At 37.4% G+C, this 27,856-nt stretch overlaps 1 protein-coding gene across 1 annotated transcript in view; it reads right to left on the bottom strand.

Moving 5' to 3' along the window:
* b3glcta (beta 3-glucosyltransferase a) overlaps nt 1-25,407 on the bottom strand; it is a 90,431-nt gene extending 65,024 nt beyond the window's left edge. Inside the window, exons 1-2 of the mRNA XM_008426260.3 lie at nt 25,109-25,407; nt 9,278-9,315 (exon numbers count right to left, since the gene is read on the bottom strand). Coding sequence (XP_008424482.2) covers nt 9,278-9,315; nt 25,109-25,172 — 102 coding nt within the window. The 5' untranslated portion in view covers nt 25,173-25,407. The remainder of the gene's footprint in view (nt 1-9,277; nt 9,316-25,108) is intronic.
* Between the last annotated feature and the right edge of the window lie 2,449 nt (nt 25,408-27,856).

Here is a 27,856-nt window from a genome sequence, read left to right as displayed (position 1 = left end):
AAAGGCCATCAATGAGGTATTTAAGTTTCAAATTTGCAAGATAATGTGATCAACAATTTATTCTAGAAAGAGATGTTTTACATTAATACATTGTATTAATGCAAGATCATAAATTAGCTTACTAGTAAATCTTTTCCCTTGATGTTGAAAACAGCAGCTTGTAAAATATGTAATCTCTGATTTATATATGTTAGAAAGCCCTCTGCTGTGTAAAAGGTGCTCATGTGTCTCACTGGATTCCTGCAGAGTTTTCTGATTGTCCTCTCTTATTTATCCCATGTGGGTCTCCAAATGTTGCGCTGAAGCATGAACAAACAAAAACTAAATGTTTTATTTTCTCAAATAAATACTTTATTGGACTGCTATAAAAATAAACTGCTTTAATTTCTCCGTCTTGCTGAATTTCTGCAGACGGCCACAATAAAAGGCATTCGACTTTATTCTTCTATGCCCTGGAGAGCTCTTGCCAGCTGAGACAACCAGCTGTTCAAAATCGTTGACAGTTATCCAAATCTGACTGTCTGGAGGAAAATACAACCGTCCCTACCCAAACCTGCTGTGCAAGTACTATATGGTCATGTTATACTCAAGTCATGATAACAGAAGGTTGATCAATAAATGCTTCTGAGAAAAAAAAAGTTCCAACAATAAACTACATATGTCTGGGTGCAATTGTTTTGGGATTTTATTTTTATTTTTTTTCATTATTCCCCAACCCTGAAATAAAATGTATCAGTGTGTCAGTAACACCTTTTATACACTTATTCAAAAATCAATATGGGTTGAATCCACAGCAATCACACTGTGGTTTTCAGTATCAAGATTAGCTTCTCAAATACTAGCAGCAGCTGAAATAAAGGATAAAATACAAACTGTACCAAGAAATCCAATCAATTTAGATGTCAAGTCATTAAATGACTGATGATACAGACATGTATTTGCAGCTATCCCCTCAATTATGTTTGAAGCTGGAACAAGTTGTATGTTTACCAGTGGCAGGATTTGAGTAGGTGCAGTTTCTGACATTTCTGATAAAGTCCAGACATGATCGTCCAGCATTGTCTAGAATTCACTGCAAGAAAGATCAGTTCAAGTCCAGTTGAAGTTCTGAGTGGTTCTAAAACAGTGTGTGTCAAGGTCTGACAATATTTCTCAAAGTTAAAGGTATCTAAAAAAAAAAAAAAAAAAGAAAAAAAACCATTGTTCAGTTTCTGCGACTATGTGACTTTGATAACATTTGATGTCAGCAGTTATCCTGAGCCCCAGATCTGAAGGCGAGTACTTTAAAAATTGATAGCCTAGATCTATGTTTGAGACTGCTAACTTAAAGAAAGAAAGAAAGAAAGAAAGAAAGAAAGAAAGAAAGAAAGAAAGAAAGAAAGAAAGAAAGAAAGAAAGAAAGAAAGAAAGAAAGAAAGAAAGGAAGTAGTCATTGAGCTGTCACCCTCTTGTGTTGACCAAGTTAGCCAATAAAGATGACATAAAGCTCGCTGGCAACACAATGTTGCAAAAGCACCGAGGTGGCTCCCAGCACTTTTAAACCATTTGCGAGGCAGCACTTTGGGTAATGGGCAGGAAAAAACAAACTGTGACAGAGTCACACAAAAAACAAAGAATTTATAACAGTGGTGAGTGGCTAAAGGTTATAGCTGCTAACACAAAAGGGTGCAAAGTTCAAGTTTCTTAAAAACTCTGAACTCTGTCCATCTAAAGTTCTGAATCTAAAAGTCTGTTCACACTTTTACACATCCTTTGCAAATTTGAGATTTATTTCTATATCTACACCTCCCAGCCACATGCAAATGGAGTTGTTTTCTTTAGCGATTCCATAATCGCTGTTAAAGAAACAGCGACCATTGAATATAGTTTGGTGTACTGTTTCTATAGCAAAAACATTTTTACACGTAAACAGAAAGTGTAAAAGTGAACAGGACCCTAGAATCTTAGATTCTGAACTTTGCCTCAGCAGAGAAAGGTTTATATTGATTACTTGACATCTGTCTCACATTATTCTCACTGTGTTTTCACTGAAGTTCAAATGTAAGCTGAAAAAGGTTAGTAGCGGAGTTTATTTTTTCAGAAAGAGAAATCTGTAAAGGTCTGTGCACATCAGAGTTCAAAGTACAGAACTCTGCCAAGTTTCCAAACTTGGCAGTTTTTTTTATTATTATTTAGGCTTAAATCTGACCTATAAATCAATAAAGGCAAAAAGTTATCTAAAACTAAATTATAAATTGGTTACAATAAATACATATTTCTTTCAACACACCAAAAATGAAAGTTTGACAAACCCGGCATAATATTTTAGCTTCATTTTTTTTTTCTAAAAACAAAAATTGCACCCAGAGGATGATGAATTGCTCATCTCCCACATCCTGTGTCAAATCTTTTCTAGATTTCCTCCCATTCCTTAAAGCCATGGCGTTGGCATAATCACCTCCTGATACTGAAAGATCTTCAGAAAGTCAGGAAAGGAACTGATCCAGACGTTCTTCAAGGATTATCAAAATGTCTTTGTGTTAAGAAGGAACATGCACAGAAATTACCCCTAGGAACTTTTCCACAAAACTCTATATTTTATTTTCCATTTACTTAATAACAAAACCACAAGAAAACACCTGTTTTTATCCATCTTGTAAAGTTGTAGAGATTAAAAAGTAAAAAAAAAAAGAAAAAGGAAAACAACTCCCATTACTTTTAACCAAACCATCTGAAAACCCCGCCAGTTTAATCATGTAACAAAACCAGCTAATCTCTGCTGCTGCAACATAAGAGAACTCCATGCCTACCACTTCCAGTCTCTCTAATGTATGTCCACCGCTCTGCAGAGTGACACGCTGTGACGCTGACCTGCCCAGTGTGCATGGATATCACAGAGCAGTGTGTTGTGAAGCATGGTGATTGTATCAAAGCTTCACTGCTACCTGTTCCATCTGTGTGTTTAAGCAAACATAACACTCCTCCAGAGGTTTAATGCATGAGGTATTTTTTCTATCATGAGCTCTGCAGTGCCGAGTAATACAACCATCCAGGTGCAGTTCCACATTAACTCTGGTATAGTTCGTTCATGGCGTGAATGTGATCCAACATCGATACCACATAACGACCAGGTGTGCACCGCAAGCTTAAGCCAAACTCATTTCCATAACCATTATAGTAAACAAAGTCTGTTTCGTAAAGCATAAAACCCAATGCGACGTCATCTCAAAATCATTTGGTATACTTTTCAATTATTTTTGTCTGAAATGGTACCCAAAATCATGCCCAGTGGTTTAACCAGATCTTAACGGAGCATCTACTTCCTGTATTTACATTTGGTACTTCCACTCCAGACACATCTAAGGTAAGGAAATTTTAAGGTAATTTTATTTATATAGCACATTTTCAGCAACAAGGCAATTCAAAGTGCTTTACATGAATTAAAAGGAAATACAAATAAAATAACACATCAAAGGAAAGAAAAAGAAGAAAAAATAATCTAATGTTGATCTGATCAATAAACAAATTAAACATTAGACTGGATTGGATGGATGGACGGTGGTACAGATGTACCTCAATGAAGCATAGAGCTGATTGTTTAACTTATAGCAATGGGATCTGTATATTACTAATGGCTGCTTTCGAAAAATATGTGGGCTCAATATAATAACTTTTCTCTTCTGAGCCGAGGTTGCTGCAGAGGGGTTTCAGCAATGATTCATACATCAAACTGGCACATCCCTCTTGAGCTTAATTTCCTTAAAACCACTGCCCGAGGTAATAAGATGTGGGGAGATTCAAAAAAGTTGGTCTGCCTCAGAGTGACAGCTGTTTCGGATTAATGAATGATGTTTGGCAGGAAGCAAAACATCGTGACAATAACAAGTTAGTGCGGAGTCAAATGTTATCATCTAAATGGAGAGTGTTGCCTCTGGATGATTAATACTGGTCATTTAGTACTTAAACATAAGTGCAGCCTCAACAGAGATGATCTCTAGTGAAGGTCAAAGATGCTCAAAGTTCAAGGAAAAAACCACAGTTTCGCAAAAACACAGGAAGACTAGTTAATCCGGAAAGACACTGTTCATGTATTTCAAACAAAAACATCTTGTTTTTCTTTTACTTTTCATCAATATTAAACAGAACCACAGGAAAGATAGGCGTACCCTTTCAGAATAAAGCCTCCCACCTGGGCCTTGAAATTCCTTCAAGGGTGTCCTCATATACCTTGCAAAAACTCAAAAGGATCAAAGCAGTGAGAACTACCAAGGTTTTTTATTGGCTTAGCAGGACTGTCAGCAGGAGGTTTGAAAGCAATTTTCTACACTGTGTTGTCCTCCTGAATCCATAATCTCACTATTCCCCCAGGCACGCAAGATCAAGGCACTTCTGCTTACATGAGCAAAAATGTAGCATATACTTCTTGTTTGGACCCTTTACCAAGCCCTGAAGTGACAGATACACACAGTACCTGTGCAGAGCTTTCCTAAAATCTTCAAGTCACTCACAGTTCAAACTTCTGTCATTCATCAAGGCCTTCAGGCTATTTCCAAAGAGAGGAGGGGGCGGGGGTCTATTTTTGATATGCAAGCTACTGCAATGTTTACAGCTGCAACTGTACACTGTGCTTTACATATCATAACCTTTTTACCTGCTGCAGCGTTGATCAAAGCAGTGTGTCAGATGAAAACATTTTCCAGTAAGGCACAATAAACAGAAAACTTTTCCGCACAGTAGATATCACACACTACATACTGTACTTTACGCGATGGAGAGAGGAGCGCAGCTTTTTGAAGTCTGATGGGAATTCATCTGTCATGCAGAAGCAAACCTTTTATGCTGATGATTGGGTTTGGTTTGATCATGGAGATAATCTCAAAAAAAAAATATGGCTTAAGAACCAGACAGGGTTTAAAAACAGATAAACATCTGATAAGATTAAAAGATAAAAAAGATTTTTTTTTAAAAAATCACTGATAAACAATTCTTTGTAACAATTGTATGCTCCAATGGAGCATACAGAAAGTGGGATCAATGATCAGTGCTCTGCACAATCTCTCTTCATCAACAGTTGTTTATTCTCTCATATAACTGTATTTTCATATACGCTCATCTTACAGTTTTTCCATAGGTTTTATGTCTGAGACTGAGAACCATGAAGGAAGGTTGATTAGGTGCCTGATTAACCATTTCATTGCTGATTTGGCCAAATGGTTTTTGGTCATTATCTCATCTTTGTTCTCAACTGTGAGAAAAATTTGGTTTCTCAATCAAACATCTATTAACAATTCTTCTGAATGCAGAAATGAACCCTTTCATTGAAAGTAGCACCTCTTTTCTTGAATCCCTTTCCTTATTTTTGGAGATCACCACACAAATGCAATTATGTGAATTGCAAGATATCTTGTCATTTATTTGCATATTTATGCTGCAAGTTTACAAGATTAATACATTAGTTCGATTAACTTTACTAAGTGTAACTTGAATAGTTACTACTGCTATTTTTTTCTAATAATTGTTATGAATAGAGATAAATGTTCCACCTCTTCTTTAAAGAAAACTTTTTAATGCGCTACATGGTTTTAAAAATTTTCCACATTAACCAAATTATTTGTGACTACGCATACCTTTTATGAAAAGACTGGAGAAAAGAAAAAACACTTTAAATATAAATTGTAATAACCAAAAGAAAAATAGTGTTGTATTTAGAAAACAAATCCAGCCATTTATTTAAAAAACAAAGTTCAAATCTATGCCACAAACAGAACTGTTAACCAATGTTTTTTTGTTGTTGTAAATATTACTATTAAAAGCAGCTCATTGATTTGATTTTTATTTAATTGTCAGATGATGATGGTTAGAAACTTGGCAACACATAATCTCTTGAGACTGTTTTAATCTCGTCAACATGTGACTGCCTCTCAAGGTGAACAGTACAGCCCTGAAAAGACCCTTTAGAAATGAAACAACACCCTGTGGAATGATCCATAATTAATGGCTTTATTCGTAAGCATCTTAAGTGTTTGGAATAATACATTAATTAGGTTTGCTTTAGAGGACACAAATTTATAAACATCTGTTACAACATTTTTATATGCATGGCCTAGATCCAATTTCAATGACAGCCCCTTCCCAGTGGCCCCAGCAGCCACCCTTCCAACCTGACTCAAGTGCCTCATTGACCTAAAAATTGGTATTCCTTCCTCATTTGTTATTGTTGCCCTTTGGTGCAATTCAGAAAAACTAAAGAGACAATCTAGTTTATATTTTATTTCTGGAAAATAGGCATGTATTAAAAATAATACAAAGTATGTAATTGATGGGGTAAAGATAGAACAAAAAAAATTGCATTTCAGTCTTGTATGTTTAGGGAGTGAACAGAGCACACTGGTAGAAGAGATAGTCGATACGGCAAAAATATGTCAGAATCTTTTCACCCAAACAATCTATTCCATCAGCATCTATCAATATAAAATCAAAGCTCTTGAGGATTATCATTTATGAGAATTTAAATGAGGCAATTAAACCACTATGTAAAGCGCAAAATGCACTCTCATACTAAGTAAATACAAAATTATTCATAGCATGACTTAAAGCAAACTTTTAATCCTGCTATGATGTTTCATCTGACTGCAACTAATGTTGATGTTTTTGCCTCTAAAACCTGGAGCTGATTACTAGGGGCGCACCGATAAGACTGCCAGCCGATAAATCGGCCCTGATTTCCTTCATTTTGAGAGGTCGGTGATCGGCCGATGCTTGCACAATTTTATCCACTGATATTACTCTACCTCCGCAAAGGTCTAAAAATCAGCCACTGTCCTCTTTTGGTCTGCCGTGAGAGTTTGGCTGACAGACCTGACCACCAAGTCATGTCTGCAGTTAATAGTCACCCCACTGTTGCCAACTCGATGGCTTTCTTGCTATATTTATCAATATTTCAGATAAAAAATAATAATAAATTGATATTGGCCAAAATTAAAATTGCCAGGTCGAGTTCGATAAAGGCAGATCAGATCCAAAACTGCACTCTGTGCACCTCTACTCATTACCTAATCGAAAAGGTTGAATATCACACATTATTACCATCATCATCAATATTATTATTGCATCCTTCAGCATGCTTCTGTTCCACATGGGAACCTCATTTTGCAACATGCTTTCCAGAACTGCAGTACAACAATAAAAACCTCAACTCACATCCAACATCCCACACAGCAGAACTATCTGAAGTCAGCAAAATACATAAAATCAATCAAATTATATCTACTGATGTAAAAAAAAAAAACTATTCCCTGGGCGATGGATTTTTTATTCCTATTCCCCTTGACTCATGTGTCTCAGTATCTACTGCCTGAGGGAGGAATTTCAAACTCATAAAGCACTGCAGAGGGATTTGGATTCCAATGATGGTTCTGGCTTTTCGCACCTGCTGCTCTTTCACAGGAAATGTGGAATATCTAATGTTTTACTGGCCACTTTTACCAATAACCTTTGCAGAATCCCTAATTCTACAATTCTGTCAATGTTAAAAAAAAAACTGGAAAAAAGTTTTGTAAAAAAAAATAAAAAATTAGAATGAAGAATTAACATAAATCTATTCACCTTAAAAACATCAAAACTCCAAAAAATATACAACTCTTAGTTACTCTTATTAAGAACGGTTTCCAAGTTAGCCTGAAAAGTTGTCTTCACTGCATAATTTCACCACCGGTTCATGCTTGTCGGCGTGCAACAGATTAACAATAAACAGTATCGACTGTCAATTTGAATACATTCCTGATCTCATGGATACTAAGGTTCATGGTGCACAGGACGTACAATGTGAGGCAACTGAACACCCAGTGAATAAGAGATGATACTCAGACATCCCTACAACCTATCAGGTAAGAAATTAAAATCGAATTTATCAAGGTATTATCAAGAATCATTCAACAGCTTCTGTGATTAAATTATTGGCTGAATAGTATTGAAAGTCAATGTGAAACCCACAAACACCAGGCAGGTGAAACCTCCTAAAAATGTGTCAGTAATTATAAGAACATTTTAACAACTACTACTGAGTAGGATTTAAAAATATTGAAGCAAAATGAAATGCAACTAAAAAGAGACTTTTCTAAATTGACACTTCACTTTATTATATTATTATTATTATTGTTATTTTTAAAAGATGCCTCTCTGGTTTCCTTTCCAGCTTTTAGGTTGGATGAAAATAATTGGAAGTCTATCTGTAGTGACATAAGTCCAGCACATCAAATCCACTTGTTGTATAGATTTCTGTCAACTCTTGGATGGTTGAGGTTGTTAAAAAACAAACCAAGCAGGGGCGTCTAGAGGAGTTGTTTGCATGTTTCGTGCTACTTGCTACCTGCTATCTTCTTGTTCCTAACAGTAGCGTCTCCAGGGTCATTGCATAGGTGCTTCTGTTGACTCATTTCTCCCTCAACTAGAGAGTATTTTGTCTTCGATATCTCATGGTCAGATAAGCTCTGCAAAGTTGTCAGAGCTCTGTTTGACACAGCCATAAAGTCCAGCAATGTTTGTTTTACTTGTCAGTGGGAAAGCAAATCTGCTGTTTGAACACACTGGATTGAAAACTGTTGTCTTTTTGCAAGGAAAGTTTTAGACTTATTTTTTTAAGATCACTCAACACTGTCTATGCTTGCAAAGGTTTCAATGAAGTTACATATAACTTATATAAAATATATAACATAAGTTATTCTACAAAACATGAGTTTTCAGATGTTCAGCAGACTAGTAAAATGGGAAGCAGAGAAACTGTATTTTTTTTTTTTTTTTTTTTTATATTAGTGACCAGGGGTTTTGCTTGATTTCCATAAGCTCAGTCAGTCAGGTTTCTTCACACTGGAGTTTTATCTTAAGATATTATTTTCCTTATTTTACACCACACCCGTTGCAAAGCGAACAAGCAGCAAAACTTCCTCGCCGAGAAGAGAATTAGTTGACATCAGTGAAAAGGCAAGACAGTAATTTCCTATTTCTGTTATAGTAAGCACATCTGCCAAGAGGCTTACCGTCAACATGCTCTCACACCAATAAGAAGCAGAGCAACTGAACATTTAAATTTTTTATCAGGCAACAACTGCAGACTACAAGAAAATGTGAAAGCAGAAAAAACACCAGAAGAAAATAAGCTTGTTCTGCTGAGCAAATGACAAATCTGAAAACCAGTGATCAGCTTATCGGTGTGAATATTAAAAAAAAGTAAATGACAACTTCATAAGGTTGTAACACAACAAAATTCAGATGAATTTTTTAATGAAAGTATTTCTCTTACCTGATCGGCTGATTCAGCTGCAACAACACTGGCAAAAACTGCAGAGAAAAAGAGAGGAATATGCTTTCAAATTATCCTAACATTTCAAGATGGAACTAAACCATAAAATGTGACACCCGAAAGAGTCAGAGTTGGATTGCAGAGTATGATACATCATTCATCCATCATAATTTGCAATTAGTGCCCAAAGAGTGTCTATCTAATTACATTGCTGCTGATGAGGAGACAGAAAATCCTTTGCAGACAAATTTGCAGAGTGATTACGAATCAATATATCAAAAACATTCTCAGGCACCCCCTGACAATTAAAAATGATAATTAATTTAAAGAAGGGAATGGTTCAATTTCTTATTTTGACTCAGCAGAGAAATGATTACACAGTTGCTGACGGTCTCATTTCTAACCTAAACACAGTGGTTTAGTTTTCAAAGAGAAAAGCTGGCTGGTATCATTAATGTCACAAAACCAAAACATGTACTCAAAAAAGTTCAATATGATCTCCCCGCTTTATGCAATTAATGCAATCCATGACTTTTATGAGCCAATTAATAACTCTGTTAGTTAAAAGCCAACCATTTCCTAGCATTGTCGATTTTTTAAACAATCTTCTAAGCTCGAAGCACCTTCAATTCAATTAGTGCGTTAAAAGTAATGCATTTAATTATTTCAGTCAAGAAAGCACAAAAATACAGTCAGTGGCGCAAAAAGTGGGTATGCAGCGCAAGCAACGCATAAGGGCGCAGCACCAGAGGGGGTGTCAAAACCCCGTCTGGAGGGGGCGGCGCGCCGATTATGTTTTTCCATACACTTCAGCGCGCCTTACCTTGCGCACGTGACGAGGTGAATGTGGGAAGTTTTACCCTTCACCTGTCGTCGTCTGGGGGGTGAGGTGGAGGGGGGGTAATAGAGCGAGCATATGTTTTCCACGCGCCGGGGGAAGGTTGACGGCATGTTTTTGCATCCACCTGAATAATGTATAGTTGCGCCACTGAATACAGTATATATACATACATACCATGTCAATTATTCTAACCATTGAGTAATCTGATAAAAAAAAATCCTGCAGATTTTCATTTAACCACTTAAGCTTAGCCAATGCAACATACAGTATGATGATGTAACGCCTTTTTTAAACAAGTACATATGCAGAAATGCTGAAATTGGTTCAAAATATGTTGTATTTATAAATACAACAAAAAATGCACAAATTTGCAACAATATTATACCTTTAATTGTAATTTTTTTTCCATCATACAAATGTTTGTGGGCTGATTAATTACATTAAAAATGATTATGCATCATGTTCTATTAATTTTAAAGGTCTGAAAAACTCAGAATTATAACAAGAGTGTGGATACTTTCCAATGATTGTGCAAACTGGAGAGGGTGCTGAACATTTTGCTCCTACACCAAAAGACAGACCGTGTTGGAGAAACTTATTGTTATAAATAGGTGATTATGTGACTGGTGCTGATGCCTGTTATGGATGCCATGAATGCAGATTCGTTGTGAGGGAAGAGGGGAGGAATATGAGTCAATTGTTGACACATTTTGCAAAATAAGAGCTCAGTGCACTGAGCTTTACTCATTAATTAGATCTATGTGGGTCATAACTAGTGTCATCTCTGCAATGTAATGCTTGTGGCTTGAGCAGTATAAGTATCAGCAAAGAACTGAATAAGACTATGTATTTTTTGATTAGAAAAGTTAAACACTTTTCAACCTTTTCAACCATGTATCGCTGTGGACACATGGTTGCTCATGATTACTTCATTTTCATCAGTGATCATAGTAACACATAAGCAAAGAGGGGATCAGATCCACATCTAACAGACAAAGAGGCGGACATAAGATTAAACAAAATGATTTTTGTTGTTGTTTTGTTTCTCCAAAAGTCATCAAAATAGTCAACTACCAACAAAGATAAATGACTGTGAAGTGGTTAAATACATCAGCACGAAATTATGTGAAATGTGAAATAGAAACAGTTTTAGGTAAAATGGTGAGGTCTGCATATGAAATGGGAATATGAATCCATCCAAAGCCTGAAATCACAAGCTGCATGCTGATGAAGAGACTCCAAATTCCTGATGAAGAAAAAAATGCTAAGTGTGATCATTGGTAAGGTGACTAGGGTCCTCCTACATGTACCGCCGGGAGTGTTGGCTTCTAAAAGACAAAAGTGTGCCAGGTGTGAAAGAAAGATCATAAGTTGTTCATAAGCTCTAAACTCTACTTTGGGTCAAATAGGTCTTCACTTTTGCTCTGAAAGAAAATGGAGTGCGCTAAATCCAAATCTTGTCATCTTGATATCACAATATTCCCGTTTTCCCATATCATTAAAAATGCAGCATTTGCTGCAAATCCAGGCTTCCTACAGGAATACAACCACATTCAAAATAATATATTCTGTGACAATGGTTCCGAATTTCCATCATTTCATGGCTTACCCCAGTGAGCGAGAGGGGGGAGTAACTCCATACATAATGCTGAGCACTAGGGAGCGCCTCCATTTCATCGCCTCCTCATGCTGCATAATCAGAGCGGTTGTTTCCAACCAGCAAACCACGCCGAGGGGCTTGATGGTTGGATCTTTCTGGCATTCAGAAATTTTGGAAGTTATGTTAAAGGATTGAAGCTATCACTGGTTTTGCTGAATACTTTTCAACAAAAAGCTTAATTCGTATTACTGGTATTGTAAAAGCAGATGTCCAGGTATTTAACAATGGGAAATTATAAAGATCTTGCAAAAAGAAACAATCCATACTGATAAAAATTATAATGCTAGGTTTTATTTAAAGGGAACATTAAATGCACAATCCTCTTTTTTTTATAACTTAAATACATTTAGTTGTGTACTTGGAGTCTCTAGTAGTGCATAAAAGTTTAGTCTCTCCCGGTGCTGAGTAGATATTTTTATTCTGTTTGTGACATGTTTTTCAATCTTTCCAGTTTTTTTCTATTCCCCATTTCCATTTTTGAACAATTTCATCATGGTATTTGCTGCTGAATTGTTAAACAATGTTATGGATGTCCAGCAGACTAATTTCCCATATCTGATATTTTTATTTCTCGCAACAGTTTTGTAGTCCAACTTCAAGTATTCTGAAGCTAGAAGTCAAAACGTTTGGTTGTTGGCTGTAGTAACCCATATAATTCATTACACCGTCCCCCAGTATCAGAACGTGGGGAAGAAAATGCTATAATTCTTGGAACTTTACCCACACGTTGGAAAGTTCTCTTTGTTTGCGCAAAGGCCTTCAAGGATGAGTTCATCAGCAACCTTCATCAATATCAGAAAGGATTTGCCAAAAGACTTTGTCTGATTAAGAGGTTAGTTCCTTCTGTCTATGAAAATGACAGACACAGCAAAGCAGTAAGCTGCAACTGATATTAAAATGATATCAAACCTTACTTTAGATATTCATTTATTGTGTTTATATGATGGCCCAGCCATTGTTTTGATAGCAGTAGCTTCATGCCTTTTGCTTGTGTTAGCACTCTGTGCTCGCTTTCAGCTTCTTGAGGACATAAACATGTTTTGAAAAGCATTATTACATAAAAACTCTGACATTGTTTTGGCTGTTTGCGTCTTGGGGAGCACATGATCTGTTAGCTAACTCACAAACTATGTTGAGGCCATGTTTAGAAGACATGTTTATTCATAATGTATTTTCATTTTCTGGCTCAAACATGTAAGGCTGAGTGGACAAGTCTTGCATTGTTTGGGAATAGAAACTATGGTTTTAGCAAACCACCACATTCCTTAGCCATCATGTACATGGAGTCATGCCAGCGCCCTTTGTGAATGCACATAGTATGAAAAGCCAGCGCTGACTGTAGTGAATCACAAATAATGTCTGTCAGATATCCAATTTGAAGCTAACTTCACTGCAAGGGTAATACCGGAAATTTGGAGTGAAGCAGGATTATCCAATCAAAACAGTTTTAGGGTGGAGCCATATGTCCGACTTGGCCTACTACCAGACCCTCCTCCATTCTGTCACAAACAAACCAATCTGTAATCTGATTGGACTGTTAAATTTGTGACTGACATAAAATCGGCCAATCAGATTAAAGAAAAAAAAATCCAGGTCGAAATTATTTCCTCCAGGTTAAAACTCACACACAAGCAAGAGAACTTCAGCACAGAGTTTTACATGTTTTGCTTTGTACCTGCAAAAAAGATTGTTAAGGTAAAATAGGTACTTTAATTAATTGTTATGAATACAAATCTTGTTTTACACACAAACAAATGATCATCTATGGATGTTCAAGCATAAAATTCTCAGACATTTTGGTTTACAATGTGACAAAATAGGGCTGCACAGTGGTGCAGTTGGTAGAGCTGTTGCCTTGCAGCAAGAAGGTTCTGGGTTCGATTCCCGGCCCCGGTCTTTCTGCATGGAGTTTGCATGTTCTCCCTGTGCATGCGTGGGTTTTCTCCGGGTACTCCGGTTTCCTCCCACAGTCCAAAAACATGACTGTCAGGTTAATTGGTCTGTCTAAAATTGTCCCTAGGTGTGAGTGTGTGTGTGCATGGTTGTTTGTCCTGTGTGTCTCTGTGTTGCCCTGCGACAGACTGGCGACCTGTTCAGGTTGACCCCGCCTCTCGCCCGGAACGCTAGCTGGAGATAGGCACCAGCAACTCTCCTGAACCCACTGAGGGGACAAGGGTGTAAAGAAAATGGATGGATGTGACAAAATATATATATATTTACAACTACATATTCTTGTTTACAAGTCCAAATGTATAGACCATGGACTTTTTACATGCACACATTTCCATCTATCCATGGTGAAATCAGATATGTTTGCCATTCTGTGCTACCAGGATACAAACTGAAATTTGCCACACCACAATTTAATAAGTACAGTACATAATATTTATGACAGGAATTTGTTCCCACAGTGAAGTTACAATAACGAGGAGTTCAGACCAAGGCATTGCAGTTCTGCTTCATACAGACCACCTCTGAATGAATTAATGTGAAAAGAAAGTATTTAAAAAGATACGTCAACTTTAAAGCCATTTTTTTTTCTATTGAACTTTTTAAAAATAAAGTTTTAGTTTGCTTGTTTAAAATGTGTCAAGTTTCTCATTCAGAGTTCTATTTCTGTCAGAATTTAATGAGTACAGAAGAAAAGGAGAAATCACGTTAATCCTTTGAAGTCACTCAATCCGATTAACAAAGGCAGTTATGTAGGTGTGCAATATGCAAATGAGTAGGACAGCAGCAGCATTAAAAATCCTATGATCACTTTGTCTATGTGGGGGTACACAAAGCTAAATGAGACACCCAGAGGCTGCCAAACAGGCTGGGAAGAGAAAACTAAAATTGCAGCTGCAACTGTTCTGAAAAAATAAATAAATAAAATCATCTGGTGAAAACAATAACATCTCTAAAATAATTTTAGCTATGTACAGTTTGCCGCAGAAGTGCCACATCCGCAAATCACTTCTGTGACCAATAAACAAATAGCTGAGGGCCATTAAACCTCGATTCAGCTCATTCTCATCTCCTCCAGAATCACGGGGAGCACCTGCCGCCCTCAAGTTTACAGAAATGAACCCGCGCAGTGGCACAATACAGCACAATTTAGAGGCAGGAAAAAAAAAATTAAAAATTGTGGTGTACCAAACAAAATATTAAAGGTTTAATTTCTCAGTCGGTTAGGTTCCAGTTTACTTCAGCCTGCTGTTTCCTTATAAAATAAAGTTGGATGAGGCCTGTGCTGATTTCTAGCATAAAAGTTTACAAAGGTTTTAAAATTAGGGTTTTAAATTCAATCAAATGGGACACAGAGCAGGACAATGATGTCCATGGACCACCTGTTGTTCACATTTCCAGTCAGCTAATGTAGAGAAAGCTTTGACACTTTGCTTGCAGCAAAAACAAATGTATGGACATTTTTAGCAATATTTAGTAACAAATGTCATTGAAACTTTAGAATGTCATAATTAATGTCACAAGATTATTGCCCTAAATCCTAAATAAAGATGATTATTTTGTTATTATTGTGATGGTAAAACCATGGTATTTTTCCCCAAGTCTAACATATTGTGAGAATCTCAAACTGTCACATGTATTTTAAAAAAATATTATATGGAAAAACAGTAGCATAACATATTAATCATAAAATAGGTCAGATGTCTTAATTTGAAGCATATGCATTTCCATAGAGTAAAATGTTTCCATTGTGATGCATGAGATTAATATTATTTTGTCAGTTATGCAACATTTGAGTTGTGTGTTGCTTCTGAAGTTTTAACCATGTCCCAAAATGTTGCAGCTACCTGGCCTGGCTGATGGTACAGTGTGTTTTTATAGTGTCGACAGCGTAGTGAGGTCACAATCTAATATTAATCTACTAAGACATTCAATGCCCGTCTGCCAGACATGCTAAGGTAATAATGTGACCCGGGTGTTGAGCTGATCAAACCTCAGATACACAATTCTATGACGAACACAAATTCTTAAAAACATGATTTGAATTTTATGAAACCTGTAAACCTGACTCTTGTTTGGCAGGGTAAAAATGCCAGTAATTTCTCCGCAGACACACTTTGAGCTGACAAACAGAAAAATCTATTATAAAGCACTTTATCAAGAGGTTGGCACAGATGGCACACAGTTTGAGTCTCACAGACAGTAGTTATAATGCTATTGATTTCCACCTTCTTAAACTGTTCAAAACTGTTATGTATGCAAAACACACAAGCCTCATCTGGAGATGTGCCATGTTCAACTTTAAAGCTCAAGCTTCTCCATCAGCCATAGGAACCACACTTATCTCTGTGGAGTCTAAGTAACATGGCTTCTAATGAAAAAAGGGGGAATATTAAATACAAAGTTAGATCAAAATGACTAAGTCGGGTCACCACTTGATTATCAAGGAAATAAAAGCCAAATAGTTCAGTCTCAGTTATTGTTTATATCTGCCTGATAACCCTTAGGATTAAAAATAATGGCTGAAGTCATGACTCCATCTCTGATATATGAACAGCAGGCATGGATTTAAATGCAGACAACTTCTCTACAAAATACAGGACGTAACAAGAGAGAATTCAACTCTTCAGTCAAAGTCACTAAACTAGTAACACTCAACTGAAACAAGTAAAAAAATATTAAATTATTAAATAAAACTACTAAAAGTAAAAACAGTAAAATATAAAAATTGATTTTAAAAAATAGAACAAAGAAATATGCAACAATGTCACAATTCAGTATGAATGCACATTTTTAAAGACCACGGTTTGTTTTAAAAATAACACCAGTTAAGCCGGTGTTGGGAGCCAGGGGGAAAGCTATAGGCCAACAGCTTGCAGTGTTGTTGGTTAGCACACGTTAGCTTAAAACGCTGATGCTCCAAAGCATCAGCAATTGGCCAGGCGTTTGCTTCCTATTGGAGGCAGGTGGTGAAAACAACTGCACCGAGAATCGCCTTGTCATCTCAGATCCTAGAAACACACAGAATGGTTATCAGTGTCTATGCGTGGCTAGAACACGTCCGCTTGGGAATAGGGGCGTTTTCTTAGCTATGGTGTTCAGTAAAGCTGCAAATCTCACCTGTTCTCCCTTTGGGAAGGAGCAGCCAGCGTTGTTTGCCGACAGCAATCTTTGGGAAGCTGTAATTACAAGGTCCCTTCTGCAGAATTATGAATAAACCAGGATCAAGGTTTGTTCCTCCAGCCAGATAGTATAGATCAGTGTTTCTCAACCTTTTTCGGGCCAGCATATCGATGGTGAAAAGGCAGACTGACATAAACCTTTTAAAACAACGGAAACAATTTCGATATTCTAATTATTGAAATTAAAAATGCTGTGGTACCGTTGTTCCATCAAACCCGTTTCATACCGGACCACTTACAGCACCGTGTTAACGCTATAAAATGAACGCTCTCTATCGTGGCATCACCCATGGAGGGATTTCTTTATTTAAATGGGTTAATTTTTCAGAGGAATACAATGTGAGGGCATCGTGATTTTAGTAATTACATGTTTATAAGAGCGGTTTTCTGTTGTCCTTCCATGGAAGCGGGCAGTTTGCTTTCAAACGGAAATAAAACACAAATTGCTGCTTTGACATGATCACAGAACTGCCAAAACATATGTAGCCTACATAAATACCAGACAAAGTGAATCACAGCAGCGTCATCAGCCGGTGTAACGCTGAACTGATGCGGAGCTGCGCCATGAAGCTAACAAACACTGAATAGAAGAAGAGCTGCCATCGATACAGTTGCAGCCAAGCATGTTTTAATGTTTCACAATACAGTTTTACCAAATTGCTCAAAGTCTAAACTGGCATTGTTGTGCATTTAAGGTGTAAAGTTTACCTTCGACCAAACGCCCCCCAAAGGCATCCCAGCGCCCCCCTTTTGTAAAAATGTCCACCAGCGCCCTCTGCAGTCCTCTGAACGCCCCCTGGGGGGCGGTACCGCCCACGTTGAGAACCGCTAGTATAGGTAGTGGATACATAGAACAGGAAACTATAGATAATTTTGGATCCAGAGTTCCTGGAGTTGAAGGAGCAGGCCTTCTCGCCGGAAGGCAGGGTTGGTTTGAATACTTTGCCTTCGGAGGAAGAGGTATCCTCTCTTGATGCAGCTATGCTGCAGAAGTGGGCATCTTTGTCCTAGTTATGGAGTATTAAAGGTTCACATGACATCACAGAGCTTCCTTCCTGCAACTCCTCCTCTTCCTCTTGAAGCTGAAAGTAGGTTAATGCAGTGCATTGTTGAATCAATAGTTATCCCAGCCTTCTGCATTCGGTCCTTCATGGCCCGTGGTCCAACAGGGTGCTGCTTCTCACTTTGAAGCATCAACATGAAATCTTTTTTAAAAAAATGCTTGACAAGGCCACAGTTTTAAAAAAAAAGTAATGAGCCAATCAGAGATCTGTGACAAATTTCACAGTTTTAGTCGAGCTTTGGCCTGTCAATGCTGATTTTAGCATATTTCTATTCTCTTTAAGGACATCCGTCTATTATCTGAACACACTTATGTTTGCAGGGTCGCGAGAGGGGTCGGTGTCCATCTCCAGCAGTCGTACGACAAAAGGCAGGGTCTTTAAGAACATTTATAAAATGAAATTCAAAGTAATTTTTTCTATCCTTCCTGCTGTCAGTGGTCATTAATAATTTACATTAGGAACAAAGGGAACGTTTCACTATGTGTGAAAGAGCAGTAAAGTTTTTTACTAGATAAAATGATTTTAATCTGTATCTTATCACGGCTCACTAAGCATCTCTCGTGCATTTTCTAACGAAAACAGACACTAACCCTAACTGAGATTTCCAATATAACATTGGACATTTCAAAATATAGCATGTTCTGCAGCATAAGGAAATTAAAAGCTTACATTACTGCAACTTCACTGCTGCTTCATTTTTAAACCGCTTTCTGGTACTGCACATAACTAACTTTCAGTCTTTTTCCCACAGAAGAAACTTCCACACTGTTTCTCCATTCACAGATGATGCAATCACTGATCACATGAAGATCAGATTCATGAGTTTCTTACAGATCAGTCAGACATCTGTGTAGTTCAAGCTGATGCCTTGGTGTCTTTCCAAGATAAATAACTGAGATCTACACTGCATAAATGCATGCTTTCTGTACAACACGAAAAGCATATTTTTTAACTAAAGTATGATCCTAAGCCTTTTGAGAATTGCACTGAAAGGAAAATGTCAAAAGCAATGCCTTATGTACAAAAAAGCAGAGTATGTAAGATATTTGATCTTAAACATGTATGTACAAATTATCTCATTTTCCAAAAATACAACTGATTGTGAGCAATTATGCATTCAGCTAAAATCTGTCTATAGATACAACTGCTTGGAAAAACAATTTCTATAGAAAGAATAGACCTTAATTTCACTTCTGAAGTCTCCTCCTGGATAAAATCTACTCTCTGCTATTTGAACATCACAATATAAACATGCACTCCTCTGACTATGTAAGGCATCAACTTAGAAATAAGCAAATAAACAAAGTACATTTTACATGAAGTTTTCTCTTTTTTAGGTAGACATTCTGAACCTGTGTAGACCTTTCCTCCCTGCAGACATTGTGAGTCACCGTAGGAACAGCACAGGTGTAATAATGAGTCCTGCATTCCACCGAGGAGCAGTCCTGCTGTTGTACAGCCTGATTTGCTTTCATGACTTGCTGGGAAGCTTAATGTGCTTTCACTAATGTAAGGAGCCCACAATGCCTTGCCTGAAAATGATCAGTATACGGTCTTGGGAGAAACTGATGAAACTAAAATGAACTATTACTGGCAGTTCTAGCTAATCTTATTTTAAAACTAGCAGGTCTAATACCTACAGCCACATGTCTTTAATTGGGGGAGCTGTTTCAAATAATTTGCTTTTATAAAGAGATTTTCGTTCAAGATATGACAGGTGAGAAAAAAAAATCTATTACATTTTAGAGAAAAGGTTTTTTTTTAATTAAACTATGGCATGTAAACCCATTTGTTCTTTAGTTAATAACTGCTCACTCAGGGCTGTGCTGCCTGGGGAAGCTCAGGGAAGTAACAACAGCCGGAGAGCAAATTTACTTTGAGCCTTGGTCCTCCAAATTTCATCACCCAGAGTGACTCCATCTGGCCTGCAGAGAGAACTTTACTTGCTTTTCCTCTCAAATTGCAAAAAAGGTCCAGAAATCTTCTCGGCTGAAGTAAAAAAAAATAAAAAAATTTATCATGTCAATGATAAGATTGCATACACTGTTGACTGCACCATTATTTAGTTGTTTTTATTGTGTGCTGTACTGAAGAATAATGTTTTTTTTTTACTATAAAGAATCTCCTTTCTGTGTAGAGCTAACCACAAACTTCTTAATCCCCTTGGTAGATTTACCTTCTGGTTTCTACCTGATAAAACTGAAACAGAGATCTTTAAAAGATTATCAAAATATAGCAGAAGAAATATGAGCTTATTTCCAATTTTTTAACCTCAAAATTAATGCTGGAAATAATTCTATCCTTCTCACTACACACTAGAAAAATATTTTTGACCTTACAGCATTCAGATCCTTTTTCCAATTCCTCAACGATTCTTTGCATGTTTCTGCTGGATTTCTCAATGACAGACTGATTGACTCTTTGTCAATGTCACTTACAGTCACAACAAAGACTAGTGAAAATGCACTTTACATCACCGCCTGATATTCTTTGCAACCATTTTTTTTCTGTGTCCAATTTAGCTTCAGAATGATCCAAAGCAGGAAACCATTCAGAGACTTGGATCAAAAAGCCGATCCGCTACCTTTCTTCCACAAGACAACTTTGAAGCTTGTTTGAACAGCTGTTGGGCAGAGATTCCTTCTTCTACTGAGCACAGAAAAAAAAAGATCAGGAGACCCAGTCAGGTTCACTGAGAGGTGAAACAATGAGATCCGGATCTTAATGTATGGCGTTCTCACTGTTCTGATAATGCAGTGTTCTGGTCTAAGGAACTGATGGATCAAATGTGGCTTCATTCCGCCTTTAATTTTCTATCCCAAACCAGCACCTTTTGATAACTCTAAATTTGAACATCCATCCATCCATCCATTTTATGTACACCCTTATCCCTATAGGGGTTATGAGGGGTGCTGGTGGCTATCTCCACTCATAATTCAGCATAATATTGGAAATGCTCATTTCCAGTCCTAAAAACTTCAAGTAGTTGTTAGATTTTCTCTTTGTTATTATATGCTTGTGATGTTCTTTGTGTAATGATTTATTATAAGGTTGACCTCAGAGCAACTAATAATAAATATAGTCCTTGATCACATGATTACAAGTAAATCATATTTGTATGTAAAATCTCATCATGCACACTTTGTTCACGTAGAAGATAACAGCTCCCTGACTAGGAGTTTATTTATCAGGTTTTACAATTAACAATCTTGGGATCTTTTGAGACTCGTCAATATTTAATAAGACTGACAAAGTATTGATGTATTGATATGATTTAAAACAGCACCAGTCTGCTACATTAGAGACAAAGGATTTGATGAATAAACTAGGGTAATCTTGTAATTCCATAATTTTCCACTGAATTGAAAAAATACTACCTCAATTACTGAACTTTCAACACATTTTATTCTCATTCATGCAACATTCCCCAAATCAGATTCAGCAGGTCAGACCTCAAAGTAAACCAGCATCAGCCTGAAAAGGCCCAATGGGTAAATGTCAAGTCACTTTATAAATAATTGACATATACTTAGAAATATGTCTTCATTTCTAAGTATGTTTTAATTAAATTAAGTGTTTCCATTATCTTGTACAGCATTATTTGACACCAAACTGCTTCACAGCTTACTGTCTCAGATATCATTTTTAAAATCCAACAACTTGTGACCACAGCGGAGGGTCAGAAGAAAGAGCTCTGAAATCTGTGCTCTGCAGCTCAGCTTTCACCGCCATCTCTTACATCTTACATCTTGTTTTCTGTTGCCGAACTCATCTGTCATATAGCAAAGAGATGAGGGAAGGCTTCAAAGAAAACGGCCGATTTACAACTCAAACAGGGAGGCTGAAGCAGCAACCGTGTTGGAGATGTTTGAAATGGAAATGACATCTGGCAAGAAACCTGCTGCAATTAATATTTCTCATTACCGCTTCTCCACCAACCATCAACAACCATTTAGGATTTTGTAGCATTTACATAAAACAACATATCATTAAAGAAAAAAAACTGCATTTGATACAGGTTGGATCTACACTTTGTTTACTGAATGATTTCCTGCCTGAATAAACAGACATATGCGACCGTTGCAGAGCCACCCCAGCAACCACAATTGAAATGCGCTCCGAGCAAACAGAGGCAGAGTGCTGTGGCCTGAGACTGGGAGGTGCCGTTCCCCATCCAGACTGAGTCACACTCAGCTGCAAACCGCTCCAGTGCACATCAGAAATGACAGTGGGTGGAAACTTCTCGGACAACATCATTGAAAAGCAGCAGACGCAGTACCCTGTTGTCACCAAACAACTCACTCTCCGGAACCTCAGGAGAGCTGCGACGGTCAAGTCCATAAATGTTGCGTTCTGGGCGAGTCGCGACGGACTTGTCAGAGTGTGACGTCCGGCTAAACATCCTTGGTTCAGTGCCAAGCAAGTAAAGAGGGCTTCTGTTTGTACACATGCTCGATTGAGACATAATATCACTGCTGCACACAGTGAACGCAGTGCATTTCATTTTTAACCCCAGCTTCAGTAAATGTTTGAACTGATATGATCTTCATCTAAATGGAAACCTACTGCATCATTAAAGTTTGTAATGAAGAGCCTTCAGTTATTTTTACAGCAGAGCAAAAAGGGGGGTGATCATGATCGAAACAAAATCTCTTGAATTTTAAGATCAACATTTCAGAAAATGAGTTGTGGGCATAAGGTGAGCAAGAAAACAATGAAATTGTTGATTTAATACTTAATTTGATTGCGATAATTTGTTATATGCATGTCTGAAAAGGGTCTACTAATGAGTCTTTTAACCATGACATTGGTTAAATTATAGATAGCACCAGAGTGAGAATGTAGTATTAAATAAAGCTTATCATTAGGGATAAAAAAAAAAAAGTTAAAATAAAAAACTATACCATCGTTAATAGTATGGTTTTATAGATTAGGTACATCAGTGGTGTCCAAGCAGTTTTTCACCTGCTCAATAATAAACAAAACATGCAAAGTTTTAGCAAAGCGAAACAGACTGATTTCTGTGGAAAAGGCATCTTTTTTTTTCCTGTCAACATAAAAAGGCTCTTACACATTTGCTATATTAAAAAAAAAGTACACAATTTCCTATATTGTTTACACTATGTTCTATTTTGTCGGTCTAGAAAAGGTTTCAGTCCATTTTCAGACCTAAGATGAAGATATGGGTCACTCTTTCTTTGAAAAGCGATATAATACTTTAATACGTTAAAGTATTATATCCCATATAATAACTCTTCCCCTGAATCAACATCTGCATCTGCAGATCTTTGTTGTTTTGTTTTTTTTGCTCATAACTACATTTTTACCCACCTCCCTGGCTCACTCTCCTGCTCTTTTCTCGGGCTCTAATGGACCTCCACACTGCGCTCGAGTCACTCTGTACAAACCACTTTCCAATTGCAGCAACATATTTTGCAGTAACCCCTCCAATTTGATTGACTGGGCTCATCACAGACTATATTCTGCACTATATATTGTAACAGTGTATAGAATTTTGAATTGGCAGGAAACATTTGTTTGTGAGTAAAACACCACACTATTGTAAGTTTGATGTTTTACATTTTGATCAGTTCTACAGCTTAGACACTGCATAAAAAAATTAGACTACCATATACATTATTTTGGTAACACAAGTCAAATGTAGAGTCATTTATCTGAAACATTTGCTAATTTGGTTGATTATGATTTACAGCTAATGGGAATAATAACATTACATTAAACTAATAAAAAAGGTTAATACCACAATGTTGACCCTCTCAGTATGTTCATGCATTGCACAGTACATGCACTTAATATTTTGGTTGGCCTTTCTTTTGTATTAATTACTTCAATGCAGTGCTGCATTGACCTGTGGAGTAAAAAAGAAGCTCATGTTGCTTTAATAGAGGCCTCCAGCTCATCCTCGGGTTAAAGATACCCATGGATTCAGTCTGGGGTTTACATCAGGCCAGTTTGCTGACTGATCAGGCAGAGTTTGTATTGGTGCGTTTAAGCAGAAGAAAGCATAGTGCTCTAAAACCTCCTTAACTGCTGCATTGACTTTGCAATGTATAAAAGAGAGTGCACAAACACCAGCAAATCCTCAATGGCTGTGGAAACATCACACTGGCCATTTGAATATCAAACTCTTTGGAATCATCTTCCCGAATCATGGGCACCTCTTTTGACCAGACTTCTTCCTTCCACTTAATCTTCTATTAACATGCAGCTGCTCATGCCAAGCTTCCTTGTGCCAGTGATTGTCTGATGGGCAACTATAAAGTCATTAACATTTAGATCATAATATCTCAATAAAGATTTTACTTTTAGCCTAATGTGATATTTGAGAAACTGCATTCTGGTTTTCTATAGCTGCAAGCCATGATATTTAACATGATCACAGTGTCCAATATAGTTTATTAATTTTACTTATCTCATTGAATTAATAAAAAATCACTTCTTGATAATATTTAATGCAATAAGCGAGCCTCAATGTCTCAATAAAGCAGACAGTCACTTTTGCAACGCATTGGTCAAGTCTGTGCACGCCAATCTAAAATAAGATAAAAACGGGTTCGACTGTATGACCAAATTAAGAGCTCAGATCTCGACTGACAAATTAAAACCCACTTGAAGACCCGGAAGCGGGGAGGGGGGAAACCAGCGGAGGTGCACTGATCCCCGGGCGTGAGTCCTGCCAGCGGAACGTCGATGTGTCAGGAAGAAGCAGAGCGAAAAGAGGGTCACATTCCGAAAAAAAAAACAAAAAAAAAAAACAACAGTCTGTGATTTAAAGTGCTAGAGCTTTCAACCTCCGCCCTGTGATTAACTCCAGAACAAACTTGGAGCACTCTGAGAGCCGCATGCTTGCCGAGCAGTGCGAATCGCCTGGAAACTCCTCAGGAAGTTGAGGCGGATCATGGCTCCGCACTTCTCAAACAGTTGCACTTAATGCGCTCGGCTCTCGTCCTCCTGCCCTGCTCATGCTCTGCTCGGCTTCTGTCAAAACACAAGCTTCGCCTTTTGAAACTAAACAACACGAACTGTTCACTGTTTGGACCGCCAGCACGCTCCTCGCAGCTGCCTGCTCCGAACCTCCTGACACAAGGATTAGAAAGTAAAGTGAGCACTTACGGAAGGAGAGAAAAATCCCACAGACTGCCACTTTGTGCCCGATGTGTGGGCTGCTCGACAGCATCCTGAAGAGAGTCCTGTGACTGGTGTAGGCGGTGGAGAAAGCTCACAGAGCATGGGCTAAACTGGCGGTGGATTTTTTTTTTCCCAATAAAAAAAAAAAAAAAGACAGGGTTATTCCTTGTCACAGTTTCACGGCAAACGGGGAGTGGGTTTGTGCTCAGCTAGCAGGCATCCCCAAGCTTCTGTCCAAGGCGCAGGGACGCGCTCTGCTGGCGGGATGAATTCAGCTGACAGAAGGTCTGAGCAGATGGAGAAAATCAGGAGAAAAAAAAAACACCCACACGATGCTTTATGCTGCTGACTTCAGGTGCTATCGTGAAATTAAAAGCTGCTTTTATTATTAGAGACACTAATTTACCTCGGGCTTTTGAATTTTGTACACACTGACAGTTTTTTCCGTGCGTGTTTACCTTTTTTAAAAAACAAAAACACAATCAACCGTGTATTAAGTAATGAAACTATGTGGACTCAGAAAAAGCCATACCCCTTAATGTTGTTCACGTTTGATCACTTTACAGCTTCAAACTTTATTTACTATATTTTGCATGATGGCATGTACAGTTAGACCCCAAGCTGTTTATTCCTGGTAGATTTACATTTTAAATTATTTTTTCAGTCATGGAGCCAATTAGGATTTTCTTTCTCTTTCTTTTAACCAAGATAAAACCATGTTTCTACTGTAATTCTGTTGAACTCCACTCATTTGAGTCACGGGACCAGGGTAAGGCCCCCTGGTCCCATCACAATAATGTTTAGGTCTCTATACTGATTGTCTTCAATTAAGTTTGAAGACACGACACTGGCTTGGCCATTACAAAATGTTAATAATACTTAAAGTCAGAAGAAACTTGTAAAGTAAAAAAGTGACTTTATTCCTAAAACTAGCAGGGACAGTGAATAATTTAATTTTTAGCTGTGATGTGAAAAGAAAAAAATATATATATATTTTTTTTTTTACAATTTAGAACCTGAGATGTGTGATGTGCATTTTATCCAGACCCTTTAAATCTGATAACCCAAATAAAATCTGCCTTTCTATATCAGCTAATTAGTAAAGAGTCCAATCTTTAACAGAACGTAGATGTTCTGGTAAAGACTCAGAGGTTGGTTTGTGAACTTTGGTGAGACACATCAGAGAAAAACGGGGTGAAGTTTGAAGCAGGGTTAGATTAGAAAACAATAAACCAAGCTGCAGAAGTGTTGTTCAATCTACTTTCCAAAAAGAGAAAGAATATAGCACAGCATGACATGACAGACAAACAACAGCTTTGATCAGTGAAGTAGTCGCAAGTCACATGGTGACTCTAGAGGAGCTGCAGAGGTTCCCAGGTGAGAGAACATGTCAGCAGGAAAACGTTAAGTCATGCAGTCACCAAGTGTGGCTTTATGACCAAACAATAAAATGAAAGCCACTGCTGAAAGGAAACCATCATAAGGGACAATTTATAGTTATGGCTTGGTGACTAAAATCTAACTTTTGGACTACCGGTACATGCAAAACACGATTCAAACCTAATAATGCACATGATCCTGAAAACACAATTTCTACAGTGAAACATACTATTGATGTGCTTTTCTTCAGTAGTGGTAAGGAAGCTAAATACAGGACAATCTTGGAAGAAAACCTGTTGGAGGCTGCAGAAAAAGTCACATTCTAACTGAACCCCTCTAAACTTACAGCCAGAGCTACAATTATTGGTTTAGATCAGGTGTGTTGAAGCAGAAACACATCTAGAAGTTGTAAGACACAAGCTCTCGATGGCTGAACTTTGAGACTTTGAATGGTTTCGGAAAGCAAAGCACTGTGCATTCAGTTACTTGACATGTGGCTCCCTATGGTGTTTAAAAGCCGAAACCAACAAATTTCTCAAAATTATATGTTGCAGTTTGACAGGAGTAACACAAAAGTGTTCATACTTGAATTCAAAAATCCCTGCTTGGTTTGGGGACTTTTAACTACTAAATTATTTTGAAACTGCCCCATTTAAAGAAAAGAAGGAATTTAACCTTTTCAAAAGGGAATCTAGAAAGAATGAGAATGAAATCCCCTAAGGATGCAAGTGGCTCCCTGCATAAAAAGTGCAGGCTTTTCTGCATTTTCAAACTGGCCTCATTATTCAGACCAGGAGGTAGCTAAAGAGATAAAGCAGAATAAAGCACATGTGTGATTTCAGGTAAGTGGTCTAACCTCACCACTTAGTCAGCATGCTGCTGTAATAGCTGGACCCTGAACATGGGGACACCAAAATAGAAATAGGATGCTGTGTGTGCATTTGGCAGACGTTTCATCCTGAGCGACTTACAAATGAGGATTATAACAATGCAGTGAATATCAAAGCTAATAATAAACCACTAGCCAGGCTCAGTCAGAGGTGACAGTGTTAAAACACAGTGCTGAAATAGAGTGAAGACAATAAAGAGAAGCAGTCGAGGGGTAGGTGAGGCCATTATGGTGCTAGGATACGGAGAAACAATAAAAGAAACAATAAATGCAGAAAATTCAAAGTTCTTAAAGTTTTTTTTTTTGTTGTGCTTATAATTGACTGCCATTTACTGTTGAAGTCTTGGAGCTGTGAATCTGCCTCAGTTCAATATTACTTCTACCTATAATGTCTTTTTATAAATATAAAGTTAAAGCTACATTACTGAACATATTTCACTAAATGAGTCTTTTTTATGACTTTG

Source organism: Poecilia reticulata, chromosome 13, assembly GCF_904066995.2.
Source record: "Poecilia reticulata chromosome 13, P_reticulata-male-v2, whole genome shotgun sequence".
Lineage (NCBI taxonomy): Eukaryota > Metazoa > Chordata > Actinopteri > Cyprinodontiformes > Poeciliidae > Poecilia > Poecilia reticulata.
This window is presented reverse-complemented; position numbering and strand designations above follow the sequence as displayed.